The sequence below is a fragment of the Homalodisca vitripennis genome, chromosome 1, assembly GCF_021130785.1.
Source record: "Homalodisca vitripennis isolate AUS2020 chromosome 1, UT_GWSS_2.1, whole genome shotgun sequence".
Lineage (NCBI taxonomy): Eukaryota > Metazoa > Arthropoda > Insecta > Hemiptera > Cicadellidae > Homalodisca > Homalodisca vitripennis.
In genome coordinates, this window is record NC_060207.1 from 118,316,775 (window position 1) to 118,335,568 (window position 18,794).

At 33.1% G+C, this 18,794-nt stretch overlaps 1 protein-coding gene across 2 annotated transcripts in view; it reads right to left on the minus strand.

Annotated features, from left to right (window-relative positions):
• Positions 1–1,869: 1,869 nt before the first annotated feature.
• LOC124370349 (glutamine synthetase-like) overlaps positions 1,870–18,794 on the minus strand; it is a 58,879-nt gene continuing 41,954 nt past the window's right edge. For both annotated transcript variants that reach the window (XM_046828646.1, XM_046828642.1), the window contains exons 5-8: positions 13,382–13,510; positions 11,569–11,768; positions 5,732–5,871; positions 1,870–2,245 (exon numbers count right to left, since the gene is read on the minus strand). In XM_046828646.1, coding sequence (XP_046684602.1) covers positions 2,097–2,245; positions 5,732–5,871; positions 11,569–11,768; positions 13,382–13,510 — 618 coding nt within the window. In that variant the 3' untranslated portion in view covers positions 1,870–2,096. The remainder of the gene's footprint in view (positions 2,246–5,731; positions 5,872–11,568; positions 11,769–13,381; positions 13,511–18,794) is intronic.

Below are 18,794 nucleotides of genomic sequence, written 5' to 3' on the forward strand. Positions count from 1 at the left end.
AATTATTTTGTTATTTGGTCCTGGAGATCGAAAACATCTGTATTGAAATCGCCCAGTGTAATGAAATGACAATGGTTTCTAGTCAGGTCTCTCAGGTTTCAAGCACAAGAAAAAAATGCCTTCTCTTCCACTGGGATAACAGTGAACCCCTACATCACCAAAGAAACCCCTACATCACCCTACATCAGAAATTTTGGAACAATTTGATGCTTGCAGCTTCAACATTTTTATCTGACGTGTTTTTAATTTAAAATAAAGTGAATAAGATGTAAGTGATTCATTTGATGTGCTTTTATTTCCTTGTAGATTATTCCTATGTAAATTGTTCCCTTCCGTTTGCCACACCATTTGTGCCCACTATGAGGATATGGCAGTGGTCTGCAGAAGGTGTATTTAAGCCAAAGGTTGACGTGACGATCAATAGACTGGCCCCTGGTTTGCACATACACTAACGTTTATTTACAAGTGCAGATTTTCTCTAACCATGCCAGAGGTGTAGCAAGCATGATTGTCACCAGCAATGGAGATAGTTTTGAACGGAATCTTTCTTTGACACTCCCTGTTCTTCCTTATTTTTCTTCATTCTTGTTTTGTTTGGTGTTTTGTTTCCTTCTCTTAGTTTTTTCTTTTAGTTTTCGTGAGAGTAAAGAGACAACTAGTGTCAGATAGAACTACATCCTTTTGCAGTACGTCAAAGTGGTTATCAATAGGAATTGATGGCACTGCAGAGTAAATTAGATCTTCCAAAAAGATAATAGCTTCAAATTATATTTTTATCAAGAGTCATACAAATCTTTTGTCATATAAATATTTTCATATTGAAACATACAGTACATGTACACAAACATGTACTTGGTACTATATCCATCACCTCCTGGATCTAGTACTGGCTTGATCCCCATAAATTAATGGATTGTCCTTTCAGATGACAGTAATAAACAATATTAAGTTAGGTAACAAAATAGGTTAAATGTTTAATTCATTACCACTGCCACTGTTATGGAAGAACACATTGCCCTCTGTAGAGCCTAACCCATGTAGAAGTACCAATGGAAATACATTCCCCTTCCCCCTCAACTATGATGACGTTTTTACTGATCTTGTCGGGCACTGTTCCTTCAATAGTACTGTCTGCTCGCTATGTTTGGTAACCTGACTTTCCAGTCTGAAGTAGAAACATTTGTTTCTAGAATTTCCTCCTTCTTGTATTTATCAGTTTTAACTGTTCAAACATTATGTGATTGCATGATACATTTTGAGGTTGCATACTGACATTAGTGTTTTGCATTTTTGTGCTCTTCACAGCTCCATCATCTCTGGCACATTTCTTCCAAAGTAATGTAAACAGCATCAACTGCCCTGATTGAACCTTCCAATACTGGATGAGTTTAAGGAGCAAGTATCCTTCATTTATACTCTTATACATTCCCTTGTCAAAAAATAAAACCATTTAATTTTTAGCCTACCTATATTTGAAGTACTATTTCAAGTTATTACCCAACTGCTTTCTAATACAAACCCTTTGGAAAGGAAGATCTAAATTAATCTAATTGTTTTTCAATGTAATGATGAGTACCACCAAGGATTGTACTTTGTTTTGAATGTTTTCAACCTAAGTGATTACAACTGGGCTCATAATATAGTAAATTTTTTCTGCTTCAATAAAAAAGGAGTATGTTTTGTACAGTATGTGACTTTTGGGAGTTAAAAGCTAATACTGTACCTACTGATAAAGTTCAAAAACTGTTAAGATTTTTTGAGTAGTGAACATACATATCTGATAATATAGATACTCACCTTTTTGCAATTAGGGCATTAAAATGACTTGCGTGAACTAGGTAGAAAAGGTATGTAGAAAAACTAACTGTATAACAAATTTTTCATTTTCATATATTAAAGCTCTGTCATTTGTACACATCATTCAGGGCATAAAATGACCCCATATAAGCAAAAATATAAAAATAATCAGTAAGTTTTAAAAACTAATTTCAACAAGGCTTATATATTCATTAAAAGTACAATAAAGACAATAAGTTTAAAATTATAAAACGGATAAAGCACATAAAACCCTTAAAAAATGGAATAGTGTCATGAGGTTACTCATTGAGACAACATGTACGGATGATGGCCTCAGTGACTTGATATGGATCACAATTAGATGCTGGCCGTCGATCCTCCAGGTAACCTTTCTTCTCCTCAGCACATCCTCGGGGGATACGAATACTGGCACCTCGGTTTGCGACTCCTGCACAAGTACAGGTTTGTTCTATAAAAATAGCTTAAGTAAGAACCATCACTCAAGAAAAATTAGTATCCTTTTTCCTTACCTTGTTAAAGTTTAGCATGGGATTATAAAAAAACATTCAAGGGGCTCAAGATCCCCAACATTTTTAAAAGGTAAATTTTAAGATTCCATCTAGTATTTTACTGTGGGTCGGCAAGCACAGTTCTCAATGTTCTCACCAGGCAAGAGTTATTTTGCAGGAGACGGTAAACTGGCATCAACTTCCACTAATAACTTTATTTATATTTAAAATTGTATTATTTACTATTAATTTTTTTCTCATAAAACCGAACCTTTCATTCGGAAATTATAACAGTAAACTAAATTCTCACACCTGTAAAAACGTTAGTAATAAAATCAAAAAAATTAAAAATTATACAGTACAAACAAATTACATAACTTAATTTTTGAAGATGGTGTAAAATTTTAAATAAACTAGAAAGTAATAATGTTGTAAAAAGAACCATTACATGCACTTTGAAGGCAGAACACCATTACGTGAAACAAATTTAAAACATTATAGCCTACTTAAAAACATAGCTTACTTAAAATACTGTTTTATGTATTTAAGGGGAGTTGAACGGTCCATAAGACTGCATGTTAAAATAAGGTAACTTTATGTACCTTTTTCTCAGAACTCATAGCAGGTGGGAGGTTGAAATTTTATCACAATGTGTAGGATGATGTACTGTACACAATAGCTCTAAAAACTTTGTAAAATAATTAGTACAACCAAAGAAATTTTTTTTTTTTTTATTTTTTATTTTTTTATTTACAAATAAAATATTTGTTTAAATAATTATTTATGAATTAAATTATATAAAACTAGAGGTATATACTTCTATGAGACTATTTTATACGCAGTAAAAATTTCAGTTGTGTAGCTTTTATGGTTTCTGAGAAAAAGATACATATACATTAAAAAACCACATTTTTCAGAAATGACGAAAAACAAAAAAATCAACATATATTTAGGATTATGTCACCTTTAAAAGCCTCCAGGGCAGTAGCTGTCACCCATTTCCTCTTCTTCCCCTAATAGTTGTCTTCTTTTCTTAATTCTTGCCTCCTTAGTCATTGATTCTGCTTTCACATCTGCCTTCCTCATCCTGATTTCATCGAGATTTTTCAAAGCGTCATGGTGTATCTGTCGCAGTCCTTTACTCCTAGCTCCTTTAAAACCTTTATTCTTCCTAGTTTCCCTCTTTAAAAGTTAGTACAGCATCATGGACACCTAGCTCAAGAGTCTCTCTTCCTACGAACACATTTTTTGGAATTCGGTTCCACACAACATTGTTAAACGATTCATTGACGTTCTGTCTTTGGCCATGGAGGCACTTTTTTAGAAGGTCTAGTTTTGACAACTCCCTATATCTTGGTTTTATAGCTGTCAATACAGCTTCTGGGAGGGAATGTTTATGACTGTAGGTATTTTCTTTTTTGTCTTGCTGTGCTATCCTGTATTTACACCAGGTGTTGGGTGGCGGAGGTCAAAGTTGATGTAACGGTTTCTCAGTTGTCGACAACCTATGGAAATATGTTGCCCATACTGCCATATGCATAGCTGTCAAGTCATTGCAGTTGTCTCTAATACTTTTGCCATAAAAGGCCTGCAGTTCATCAATGACTTTATCTGTCAATCGACCTGGTCCTTTCAATGGCTTTCCATCTTCAAGTGAGGTACTACCAAGTTGCTGTTTTAGCTTTCTCAGCCTAGAGCCCATACGTTTTTCCACATGCCCAACGCATTATAATTTGTTGTTGATGAGGAATAAAACAACATAAATTTTCACATACAACAAGCTTCTGCAGCCAACTAAAATATTACTATATGAAAGGCACGAAGGCAGCTCGTGAAATGCACAAAATTTGTTAAGTAATCTTATCTTTGAAAAATCATAGAAGCTAAGTGGAAAGACTATTTTTTGTGGGGTCTGCAGTAAATTGTTCAGAAATAACCAAATATTTAAAAAATATATAATTTAAAAAAATATTTTTTTTAGAATTTTGACGTTTAACTCCCCTTAATATAGTGATTGAATTACTTCCTGTGCAAGGCAGATTAATTATGTGTATTTACTATATGATTTATACTTTCATAGGGTGCACAACCTCATATATGTGTGTGTGTGTGTGTGTGTGTGTGTATGTGTGTGTGTGTAAACTTAGTATAATAATATTCACAACTGAATGTTATCACAGTGTAAATATATATAAAACTACCAAATTCAATATTACTATGGTAAAAAACTAATTTTATTTTGTTGCTTATGGAATATTAAAAATTATATTTATAAGGAATGTAAGAAGAAAAAATTTCTGTAAGGTGTTTGGGATTAATTGAATGATATGTATTTCTTAAAATTTGCCACCACCTTCAAAATTGTTTAATAAGGCTTTGAATGACATTTGCTTTCTCAAATTAAACTTATTTTATATTTTTTAGTCTCTGGATTTTATTACTATAAAAAAGCCTTTCTACTGCTTTCTCTAAGCTCTTCAGGCTCACAGGTAGAATTTTATTGTCACTTTGATTTGTCAAAGATGATTAAGAGAAAGCGATAGACGTTTGTGTGAAAAATGGGGGTTTTCCTGAAGTGTTACTCAAGTACTGTAGTTGTAGTTCAATATCTAGAGGTAAGTTTGGAATAGCTACAGTCTCTCTCTAATTGTCTCTCTCTTCCACCAAATAATTTTTAGCAAGGAAGTAAGCTACTTTTGTGAAGAATTAGATCATCATTGTTCTCTGTCACGGCCACAATTATTTTCATAGATGACTTGATAGATGATGTATTTTTATTCATGACTTACCATTGTATTCTTTAAACAGTAAGATTTTAATTAATAATGGCTCTGTTAAATTACTTGGCATTTACTCATATTCTAGATTAAGTAGGAGTAAACATACTGATAGTTTATGTGTTATTGTGCTAATTTAGCCAAAGTAACCAGTATCTATTCATTGTCAAAACTAGAACTTAAATAAGAATATGTTTCTCTTGGCATAGTATTGCCTTCTTCAATTCACATTAAAATAGAGAATAATTATTAGAGAGAAAACACAGTTATTATATTTTATAAACAAAAGAAGGAACACAGAACAACGAAAAATCTATCTGAAATGGAGTCCTGCTTACCAATAATATTTAGAGAATTTGAATGATACTCCCATGCTTATACATATACACTTAAATGTGCAGCGATGTAATATTAGAGAAAATATCCACAACTTTCCAATTAGAAACAAACATTTGTTTAATGTCAAATCTTTCAGGTTTTTAAAACAATCTTAGTATGAGAATTAAGTTATTCTTCTATGAAGTGTACTAAAAGTTTTAATCTTATATTTTGTGAACTTTACAATATATGTCATTTAGATTATGTCTGAGAAGAAATTAATTTTAATAGTAAAAGTTTATGTTATATATGTTAGTTAAATATGCAAACCTGCAGAAAAGTCATGAATGGAAGAGGTCTCATTTCGCCCAGTGAGCCGGCGTTCATTGTCCTTCCCTCCATGTGGGTCATAGGCTTGGATGTGGCGCATATGATGCTTAGACAATTTATCAATTGCTTCTTCTATTTCACTGAAATAGAAAACATGTATAAATAGACATACTCTAGAACACTGTTTAATCTAATAAAAGGTTGAATATGATACACAAGTACCTACTTATAAAACGTTATTCAAGTGTAAACATGAGTAACCTTTTCTTGGATGTCTAAGTTCCAGTTTTGCCCGTTACAATACATCCCTTTGATTATATGTAAATTGTTTCTTTATGCATCTTTTTTTACTAGCCTGTTTTGGACTTCATAAAATATCTGATACCTATTTACAAAAACTAGTGTAATATTGCCTATATCCAGTTTAAATATCCATCCCTTAATTCTATCATGGTCCATTCACTTTTTGGAGGACTAAAGTTTCTTTACATTAAATATAATATAATTGACTCATAAAGCACATTCTTAAGCAAGTAAAAAGTATGCCAACTGTTAAAAAATTGTTTGTATTGGAAAATTATTATTGCTGTCTAGCTTCATTCCCCTTACCTTTCCTGATGATTTAACCTAGTTTTACCATACATCCTATATACTTTTATATAGGTTAAAATTAATTGATTTCTTCCTCAGTGATGTGTGTAAAGTTTTGTGTTTGTATATACAGTAGAACCCCTCATATCCGGCCTCGGTTTTACCGCACCTCGGTTTATCCGGCCACTTCCCGGAAGCCAATATCGAAATTTATTTACCACAGCTTGCAGACGCGCAGTTGCACGCACTAGTCTCCCACGACTCTTGCGTTATTTTGGTGTATCTATTTGTTTACATTTTCCTGTGTTGTCCTCAGTTGAGCTAATAGGTTTAACCTGTAAACAGTTCATTGATTATTTCCAGTGCGGTTAGTACAGTGCAGTACAATTGTTTTGTTTCGTCAAGTGCTGTGTACTGTAGGTTGGTTTATCCGGCCGAATCGTTATCCGGCCAGGGGCTCGGTCCCGTGGTGGCCGGATATGAGGGGTTCTACTGTAAGTGCCAGTGACATTAAAAACTTAAATGGAATGATATAAACATGTCCTTCATGAATGATGACTGTGTACAATGATTGTGGATGCCTTTTTAATCTTTTAACAATCTAAGGACAACAGATCCTTAGAAACGTTCATACTTAAATTAATTGTCCAGTGATCAGAGATATGACGAATATCGCCAGTTAAAAAACCAGCTGTACTATTGGCCATCTTGACAATTCCATAAGTGTCAAATCTCATACACTGTTACAACCCTATTTTTAGTTGTGCAATCGTGGGAAATGTATTATAAAAAAACTTGTATATTTAATACATGTCTAAACTTTTTTTTACATTGTATTTTTATGGGTTAAAAAAATAGAAAACCCATTTTGTGTTTTATCTTTACTCAAAATGTATATATTTTTGAAGAAGAACAAAAAGAGAATTGGATGAGTATTAATTATATCTTTAAAATGAGATATCAACCATAAATCAACAACAAAACAAAAGGTTTAACACTGATCTTATGGAGTAAAACACCAGGTCGATTCACTAATGCTGATTAGTAAGATTTGGTTTGGTTCTGATATCTCAACTTTTAGAGTGGATCATGAGTAGGTTTCAACAAGTCAACATATGAACTTCAGCAGATGGGTGAAACTGACCACAGATGGGAGAGCTGCAGGTCAATTAATCCTTCCATTGCTCCAACATGTTGGAGAGAGATGCATTAAACAGATTTCAGTATTTGGGATCAGAATCCCATCATTCTTTTTCTATTTAGAACCTTAATTCCCTTTATTTCTTTTACATTGATTGCAATATTTTAAAAAAGGTCTGAACCATTTAGGCTTTGGTCTGATTGTATTGGCTATTAGTAAAGCTGACTTTCAATATCATACTCTTTATGATCCAAATAATGTTCTTTTTGCATTTGAGTCTTTTCTAATTGACAGTGTATGGTATATGGATATTCAGTCAGTACAACAATACCATAGTCAAACCTTGTCTAACATTCCCATTTATCTTAGGACATGTTTTATGGAAAGAGCTTATCACCTATACTCATTTTTATATATAAAACCAATATATCATACTAGTTAAAAAAGTATTTTTATGGCAATGAAATTTTTAATAAATTGCAGTAAACATTCTGGTAAAAGAATGGTCCAACCCATTTGAAAATTTTTGTTGACTTCCCCATGACTCGAACATGTGACCTCTCAGTTAACTAAAGCATTTACCCCCATGCTACCTTCAAAACTTCAAAAGTGAAATAAAATGAACATTTAGTAAAGTTTTGTTATAATAATAATAGAATAATAATAATACATAATAATGTTGTTATTTAATTTATGTATTGTTTTAATTGAGATTTCTTGTAGTAATAAACATTTTTATATCTCCTGAACATTCTAGAGAAATTTCAAATGAAAAAATGTCTGGTTCCAAGGAACATTGATTATACAGGGTGATTCAAAACTAAACGGCAATCTCTCGAGAGCTTATTCTATAGCTAAAAACAAGTAAAAAAGTTCATATAACCATATGCCCGGAAACGCTTCGTTAGCGAGTTACGCCTAGCGAAAGATTTCGTCCGGATTTCAGAACCCTTGGTGAAGTCAGGCCGTATAAAAATGGTAAAGGTAGTTACAAAGATACAAATACGATTGTTTTTTATGTTTTTATATCTGACAAATTTATTAAAATTCGTCCCAGAGCTGTAAATGCAATACTTTCAGAGATATCTTACGTAAAACACAAGAATTGGTGCAAAGAAATAACACATTTTTGTGTTTAATGTAAGATTACTTCCATAAATGTTAAATAAAGGTCATTTTTTTCTTAAACAGATTTGTAGAACATTTAATTCTGAAAAGATTCATGTGAATTACTTAGGAAAAAAATTAATAATAGGTATTGAAATTTAGCTTTATTTAAAAATAAAACAGACGCACAAAAATGCATATTCTTATCTGCATAAAATATTAACTAATGTTTAGGCTGTGAGTAATAGCTGATCATTTATTCAACACTTTTTCTCGTCATATTTTCTTTGCAAAGGTTGGCAATATCAGCTGATCAACAATTAAGTTCATGGAGTAATATTTGAATAACCTTTATGGAGGTTTTTGTATTGTGGCGTGTGAAGATTGTATTTTGTGAGATCCTGTGATTATTTGGAAATATTTTATACAAGTGTATAAAATATTTTATTAAATATTTATTTTTAAACTATTTTATTAAATATTTTTATAAAAGTGTATGTAATTATCTTAGTAAATAATGGCAGATAATGTAAATGGTATGTATTCGTTTGAAGAGTATACGGACATGATACTGATTTACGGCAAAGTTAACAAGAATGGTTTAGCTGCAGTTCAGGAATATCGTGATACTTTTCCACATCGAAGAACACCTGATCGCAAAACATTTGAAGCTGTGGAGAGACGACTTAGAGAAACTGGTAGCTTTAAACCGAAGCGAATAGATACTGGTCGTCAACGTAGCGCAAGGAACTATAATAATGAACAAGCAATAATAAATGCTGTAGAATTATCACCAACCACAAGCACCAGACGATTATCACGTCAGTTAAATATTTGCCAGTCAAGCGTATGGCGGACACTTCATGAAGCACAGTTGTACCCATTCCATATAACACGTGTTCAAGACTTATTACCGCAAGATCTTAATAAACGGAAGATGTTCTGCCGCTGGTTAAGAAGAAATTGTTTACTACATCAGTATTTTCTTCGGCGTATTCTCGTTACTGATGAATCCTGTTTTACTAGAAATGGAATTGTAAATTTTCCTAATATCCATACTTGGGCGTACGACAACCCACATGAAACTGCGACGAGGCATTTTCAACATACATTTTCAGTCAATGTATGGCTTGGTGTTCTGGGTGATAATTTGATTGGTCCATTTTTCCTCCCTAATCGACTTAATGGAGTAGCGTACTTAAATTTTTTAAGAACAAACCTGCCTACCCTCTTGGAAGATATTCCTGTTCAAAACAGAATAAATGCATGGTTTATGCACGACGGAGCACCTCCACATTTTTCTAATGATGTGAAAAACTATTTAAATGATACATACGGTAGACAATGGATTGGTCGAAATGGACCAGTAAAATGGCCACCACGTTCTCCTGACCTCACGCCAGCAGACTTTTTCTTATGGGGTTGGATGAAGTCAATTGTTTATTCAAAACGGATTAACACCATAGAGGAGTTACGTAATCGCATTACAGAGGCGGCAGAAACTATCAAGAATGCTCCAAACGTTATGAAACGCGCTAGAAAAGAGTGGATTCGTCGTGCGAAAACGTGCATTGCTAACAACGGAGGACACTTTGAGCAACTATTATAGGTGATTATTACAGTTTTATAAAGGTAAATACATTTTATGTTAATGTTCAGTCTAGAATAAATGATCAGCTGTTACTCACAACCTAAACATTAGTTAATATTTTATGCAGATAAGAATATGCATTTTTGTGCGTCTGTTTTATTTTTAAATAAAGCTAAATTTCAATACCTATTATTAATTTTTTTCCTAAGTAATTAACATGAACCTTTTCAAAATTAAATGTTCTACAAATCTGTTTAAGAAAAAAATGACCTTTATTTAACATTTATGGAAGTAATCTTACGTTAAACACAAAAATGTGTAATTTCTTTGCACCAATTCTTGTGTTTTACGTAAGATATCTCTGAAAGTATTGCATTTACAGCTCTGGGACGAATTTTAATAAATTTGTCAGATATAAAAACATAAAAAACAATCGTATTTGTATCTTTGTAACTACCTTTACCATTTTTATACGGCCTGACTTCACCAAGGGTTCTGAAATCCGGGCGAAATCTTTCGCTAGGCGTAACTCGCTAACGAAGCGTTTCCGGGCATATGGTTATATGAACTTTTTTACTTGTTTTTAGCTATAGAATAAGCTCCCGAGAGATTGCCGTTTAGTTTTGAATCACCCTGTATATATAATGCTTTTGTCATTTACATGATTAAATTAGAATATCATTAAATAAAATTTCTTACACAATAAATAGAAACACAAAATTGCTTACTTAGTCAAACTTTACTTAGTGAGAATTCCAGACAGCTTGGCATGTGTATATTCAATCTACTGAACGTTTTTAACAGTTATATTTTTTATACTTTCAAATAGTAAATCCATTTTTCATTATATTGTCTAGAACTTTTTGTAATAGTGTTAACTAGTATATTTTTAAAATGATTGGTTTTTGTTTTTTAATTAAATATTACAAACTGTGATTCTTTGGCCCAGGCTCTTTCAGTAACAAAAATGCCCTTTGTTAAATAAGATTTCATTTAATATTAAAAAGCAACTGATACCATGAAGGCAGAAATAAAATGTCAAGAGAATGTTGAATTTAGCTCCAGTTCATCTTCCTCTTTGTGCATTATCTGGAATCTGATGCTGTCACAGACTTAACTCCTGGAATCTAGAGTCATGTTTGTCTGAAGAAATCCAAAAAACGTGCGCTGAAGAAGCTCAATTGAACTCTTTATGCTGTTTTGACATCAGAGACACCTAGACTACAAAATATAGTATAATCTAGGTGAAGAGATACGTCTGATCAGGTGCACAATGCAGTGCAAAATTTCAAGAGCCCTCACAATTATCTGCAAAGTATAGGAATGGGAACATATAAAGTGTTGACATGAATGCTACATTTTTGTACCACTTATGTAACATGTCAGTAGCCAATGTTATATACTTACACAATGCCATTTTCCTCACGCATAGGAGCTGTGCTGAAGTTGCAGTGTGCACCTGCACCGTTCCAATTGCCCTCCATAGGTTTAGGGTCAAGGGTCACTACAATGCCAAACTCCTCAGCGACTCGATGTAATAGATAACGGGCCACCCACAGCTCATCTCCCATAGAGATGCCCTCACAGGGGCCAACCTGGAACTCCCACTGGAACAGAAAAAAAGCTGTAAGTTTCATATCATTCAGTCTATCTAAGGAAGTTAGCTGATGAAAGATATTGAATGAAGAGTAGAAATCCCACCCAAAGAAATACTAGAACTGTGGTTCTAGAATTCTAGAATAAATTGTTGACACCTTATAAATAAGCACCGTAGTGGTTCTGAAAAGTAATCATAGATATGTCCAATGTCCGAACTATAGTAAGTCTATGTTATAAGCTTAAATTTGGTAAAATGTACGTAACATTTTTCAGCAGAGTGAAATAAATTTTAGCTTTTTTCAGAGTTGATTTCAACCTACAGGAGTTGATGGTACAGTAATATAAATTCTACTAGGCCTTTTTTAGCCCCTTTGTCGCCAACTTGTTTTGGATCTCTTCAAACAGACAGATTCCAGGAGTCAAGTCTGTGACATCATCAGATATCAAGCAGAAGGTGAAAATGAGCTGGGCAACAATATAAAGGAAAGAAAAGAGGAAAGGATGGATAAGAACGACATTGACAACCACTACTCTTTGTGATAAGTAAACAACCTGTGTACAAGACTAATATTTTCAATCTCCAACCCTATTATGAAACAGAAAGTTGAGCAGTTGGAAGTATGCAATGGTAAATAGCAGCAACTGCTTACTTCCTCTATCATAACCTATGACGAATTCTGAGTTGATCTGGAGGTATGTAAATGTGTCTAATATGATTGATTCTTTCTCACGAAATGAAAATTGCATAGTGTTATTTGATTCATGCAAGCAGTAGAGCTTAGTCTAGTGGAAATTCATTGAAAGTAAACTTAACTAAAAATATTTGTACAATTAGTTGACGATAGTGTCTGTAACTGCTCTGCCAAGCAGTAGAGCTTAGTCTAGTGGAAATTCATTGAAAGTAAACTTAACTAAAAATATTTGTACAATTAGTTGACGATAGTGTCCGTAACTGCTCTGCCAACATTTTGAGTATGTTTTGTGTTTCAGCTGGGTTGGGGGGATGCTGTATATGCAGCTACTAGCCAGACACAACGAGTGGTGCCACTGTTGTACAACAATGTTGGTGCACGCTTGTGAGGCTAAAGCACTCACAATAAACATTTTTCAGCTCAATCAGCTGTTCATTTTCTATCTGAGATGATTTTGAACTATTCTGTTGTACAGTTGATTGACTGGGATAAAGTTTGCTAGAAAACTAGTTATCCACGGCTAATCGCAGTCTTAATGTTCAAGTAGTATTAGTTTTCTATAGTACCTTAAAAACAAAGCACTAGTCATGAGAATTGATACATTCAAACTTATCAAACAAATCCAAAAAATTAAAAGTACCTTATACGGTTATTAAATTTGTTGGTACTTATACCATCAGCTGTTTATATTTTTGCTTAAAGACTTCTCTCCTCTTTTCTTAATTTCCTTTCATCCTTCTGCTTTACTCTGTTATGAGCATGACAATGAGCTATATAGACAAAACTCAGATTTTTTAAATTTTATATTCATTGTACAATATTGATAATTATGAAAGTCTGTTTGTTACCAGTGCTATAAGTTATAAATGTGAAAGATTTTAAAGTTCACAATAATGCAAAAATATATAAAGAAAATATGATAAGCTCACCTGTGAAGGCATGGCCTCTGCATTGATTCCTGAAATTGTGATTCCAGCATACAGACAACTGCGATAGTGACACTCTATGATGTCTCTTGCATACACTTTGTTAGCTCCTACTCCACAGTAGTATGGACCCTGTAACATGTTGCAGTTCATATTCATTAATGTTTGAACAAGGGTTACAAAAATTGCTATCTGCATGCTCTTTCAATTAAGTGTGCTTTCTAAGCATCAAAGATATATCATCTTGTATAAATATCATAATGATCGATACAGGTTCTGTAGTGGTATAAAAATATCAGGAGGCTCTAGAGAGCTTGGGTGCTCAGTGATTCTTTCTGGGTCCCTGGACACTCTGGCAAGGACCTCTAGACTGTGTTGTTTCTGGTCAGAACCTGCAATAGGCTTCCCTCTTTAGTAAGTGGAAGTAAATAGCAAACATTTTTACATAGATGTGGGTTTATTGGTGTTGCAATAAGGTAGTCCAAGACCAACACAGGCTAACACAGGAATCAGGTGGAATATACTCTGTCAGGGCTATCATAGTTCTGCTTATAAGGCACAACAAACTCAATCATAACATAATGAAGCTTAAGAGAAATCCAGTATACAGAAGTTACATCTTTGAAGATAAGAGCTTTTTCCATATTCTGAGTCAGTTTCATACTCTAGCATTTCATGGGGAAAAGTGCTTCTGGAATGGACTATTCCCAGCCTGAAGACATCCAGAGGACAACACTCGGGAAAAAGGATTCATGTGCAACCACTGTCAGACATCACTGGTCACAGAGGACATATGTAATCCAAGCACAGTGAAACTAAACTACAAGAATTACAATTCAAAGTATTAATAAGTCAGATTATATTAGTGGTTTAATTCATCTTACATTGGAACTGGTAAACTGAAGGCAAGGGATCGAGATATATATTATTAAGAGTTGAATTTTTTTGGTTGTATTTATATGGGTGAATGGGGGTATCTCCAGTCTGAGGATGTCACTGGAATAATAAACGTTAAAATTAACACATTCACTGTGAAATAAGTCGTACGGACAGCCAAGATTATAGATAGTTGGTACTTGTTGCAATCAGTGCATGATCAGTTTGTTGTTTTCAATGTCAATGCTGTGGATATGGAGGTATTAGTTCAACTATCATATATTTAATTATTTATTTTAATGAATTTTTTATGCTTATTCCTAATACATACGCAGACACAAATACACAACAACCAGTATACTGTAGCTATTGCCTGATAAATGTCTGATTATACTTACTTACTTGTGGACTACATCATACAAATAGTTCAAGAGTAATTTTAAAAAATTACAAAGATAATATTAAGGAAATAAACGAAAATAATAAGTATAAATTTTGACCATTAATTCTGATATTCCAAACATACTGTCTCACAGGTTAACCAAAATTAGAACATCTAAGAAGGGTTAAATTAATTATTGCATTGAACATTCTAAATACAATATTCTTAGACAGGTGGGGATATATTGTTTAGCTTGATAATAGATGTGATACAAACCAATTCTGACTTAAAATACCACAAAACAAACTTTCTGTATAATGGTCATGGTTACCTTGAGTTGGTGTGGAATTCAAGCTCAAGACAGAACCAGGTTGGTAAAGAGAGACATTTACTTGTATCTTGACTGTCATGAATCTGAAGATAAAGAAAGTAAAAAATCCTACTATGGCTATAGATGGGAACGTTTCTTGGAATGAATATGTTGATTCTCTTTACAGCAAACTAAACATAAGTTTGTCTTAAAAAATTAAACATATAACTCATTAAGACACAGCTAAAGTAGTGCATACATTCTGCTCACTGGATGAATTCTACTAATGTATAGGGACACTTACAATTGAAGAGTACAAACCAACAGTACAAATGTCAGATTGTTGTTTTTAATTTTTAAATTTTAAATGTATTGATTTGAAGTTTCTGTAAATAAAAAATCTATTGATATTTTGACTTTATTCCTGGCTGACAAAAAGTCCTTTGTAATGATAGCAACATTGAAAGGTTTGTGCCCCTTTTCATTACCATCCTGTCATAATCAGTTTTTGCTTGTGAAAGTGAAATTAGGAAAGTATTAAATAATTTGGGTTTAACATTGGTCGTTGGTAGTCAAGGATGTGTTTGTATGATTTTTCCATGAAGAGAAGAGATATTCTCTGACTTTCACCAATTTTTTTACTTATATATGGGAGAAGTGGAGGTCTAATATAGTTCTACAAATTACAGTATTGTCACTGCTTCAGAAGTATCGATCCTGCCTAACCTGAAATTTTGGATCAGAATCATGTTCCCTTTGTCTAATGTTTAAATCAATATGATCATAAAAAGTAGACTTTTCTAATGGAAAATTAGCTTTTCATTTCTCCACTTGGGGTGCTTGCCATTAATTTGTTGGAGATTGCTGTGTATAAATACAAAGTGATCATAGAACTCAGATTAAGCTGAAGAAATTTGATTGTATTAGTAAATATTGTATTTGATTGATGCTCTAATAAATCATGACTATATTTATTTAAGGCATGGATGTACACACATTTTACACAAAGGAGCTGCAGTTTTATCCAATACTGGTTGGGTTATTGTGCTGCAGCAGTTGTTAAACTCTGATAAGGAATGCCATAAACTCAATATGGGTTGCCAAGTCAATGTTATTGACATTTAGATAGTGACTGGAATTTTTGTATAGTATAGTTGGGATGTCACAAAAGTGATCAAATAAGTGGTTAACCAACCAGCCACTGAAACTGAACTTCCTTTCTAAACTACTCATAATTAAATTTTGAAACTATTAACATTCCTTTTTCATAAATTATGGTCACTGCAAGGCCATTAGATCTTAGTCCTTCATACCTGGTAGTTGTAAGAGATAACTAGGATTCTTCAAGGCATGAATAACTTATGTAAGTGGCACTACTAGAGCTGCAGGGGTTGTACCAGTTCAGGTAATACATTCACTAGTGTCACGTGCATTAAAGAGACACAATATTGTGAAGGCTAGAATGCCATTCTTATCACCCATGAAAGTCTAGAAAATATTTCATCTATTTTTTAATTTATGTCCCTCGGGATGTAAAAAATATGTCTAAACATGATGACGGACTGATATGGTGATACAGTAAGATTGTAATTGTGCACTGGTTAAATGCTCAGTGGAAACCAATATTCAAATGCAACATAAACAAGTAAAAATCTTAGTGTGAATCTCTCAATTTTTGACAGTAGATGTCAATTAAAAACCATGTAGTATCACAAAAACAAGCAGTGTATTTTATACTGAAATTAAATATGTCTTTATTTTTTAGGCAGAGTTGGAGCTGTTGGAGCTAGCCCTCTCTCCCACTCAACCTCAAATACTATTAATGACAGATATTAGAAAATCAGGTAAATTTATGATTGTATTACTTAGAAATTAAGTAATGGCTACTCAGTGTGAAAGAAAATGAGATTTCTTAACACCTTCACTGCTGATCTGTCTGAGTAAATCAACTACTCTCTACTCTCCCTCTGTACTGTTAATGTCTGCCACTGTCAACATGTTAAAGGAAAAACTTGACTCTAATAAGACTTCCTAAGCCTTTGCAACTTGTTAAAACAACCTAATGTACTTGTAGTGTTGATAGTACAAATTACAACCTCACATTAACTACTGAATTGTTAATTATGCAATCACATTCTTTTTATAAATGAAAGACAGAAACGAGACAAAACAAAATAGTAGTTTTTAATTTAAAAAAATGATAATAAATTATTGGTATTGCTTATTAATTCAATATGTTGAATAACATATAAAATAATTGTAAATCTAAAGCTACTATATTATGATAACATGCTTCAGGTACCACTACACTTTCCAAAAAATGGGTATTTCATATACACTTCCAAAAGTGATCATCACTAACAGTGGTCAACAGCTGGGAGCTATCTCAATAATATTCCATGTTCTTTCTAAAGTCTTTGAAAAATTGTTTCCCACCAAACAAAGTGCTTAAATGCACAAAACATTTTACAGAAGTTGTAGCAGGTACGAGGGCTGCTATTTTGTCTCTGGCCTAACAATGGCAATACAAGAATTTAAGAACAAAATCGGTTTTATTGTTTTAAAAATATTCTCCATAAAGATTGATACATTTGTGCATGTGTTGGATCCAATTCAGCCTTTTGAGCGTTTGTCAGGTTATGTGGTATTCAACGTGAACAAACCTTTTTCATATGCAAATGTTCTTGCATAATCTTATTGATGCTTGTCCTACTAATGCCTAAAGATGTCTCAATCTCACAAAATGTCACATGACAATCATGCTTTATCAGCTCATGCACAGCATTAATGTTTTCTTTCACAACAATCGATATTGGACGACCTTCACAGGATTCGTCGTGGAGTGATTGTCGGCCACGATTGAATTCGTTATACCAGGTATTTTACAGTGCTATAGGAAAGTGTTTCATTACCATACAAGGAATTAGGTTCATCTGTGCACTCTTGTCCTGTCAGGCCACATCGAAAGTTATGAAAAATTATTGCACGAACATGTTCATGATTTATTTCCATTTTCACTTAAGATAAATTTTTCAACCTGATGTCAATAACACCAACAACAATGAAATAATAAAGTGTTTTTGTTGAGGTTATTAAGGCTTTTAATTTAAATAATTTACTTTTATATCTAAAATATCAATGTTTGGTAAGTTGATAGTTAAAAGTAGATGAATGCCAGTAAGTACACCAGACCCAAAAATCTAGTAAATGTCTTGTTGGTTATAGAGCTCAATAGCAAATGGTTAACCATAAATCAGCAGCTGGGAGTTTGAAGCATTGTTTTGGATGGAGATCTCACTGTTTTTATCACGTTCCTTAGTACTCAGCATGCATTAAAAACGTTATGAAATCTTACACATTTAGAAGTTTATTAACATACCAATTTAAGTTTGCTAAGGTGGCTGATGCAGTTCTTTGTTTTACCAGTGTTTGTTACTTCTGTTATTACTTCATTTGAAACAACATTTTGAAGAAAGACACATTAAGAATTTAAAGCATGGAAAGAACAACCATTGTTTTATTCAACTTATGAAAGTCCAATAACAATCTCAAATGAAACCGTGTGTATATTTAACAAACTGCATGGTATACTGCAAGATTCTTAATCTTGAAAAACAGTAGATATTATGTCCATATTAGGGAGGATAATTCCCACCCCACCACAGCACCCATCAGGATAGATAGATTCACTCAGTGCTTTCTTGGTAAGTGAAATTTCCCTAACTATAGTCCTAAAGTGCAAAATGAGCTCTACAGAAATGTTAAAACAACACTCTGAAAAGTAAAAAATCGTGACTGGCTTCACACCTACAACTGTATTTCAAAATAATGCTGAAAAGACTATTGTA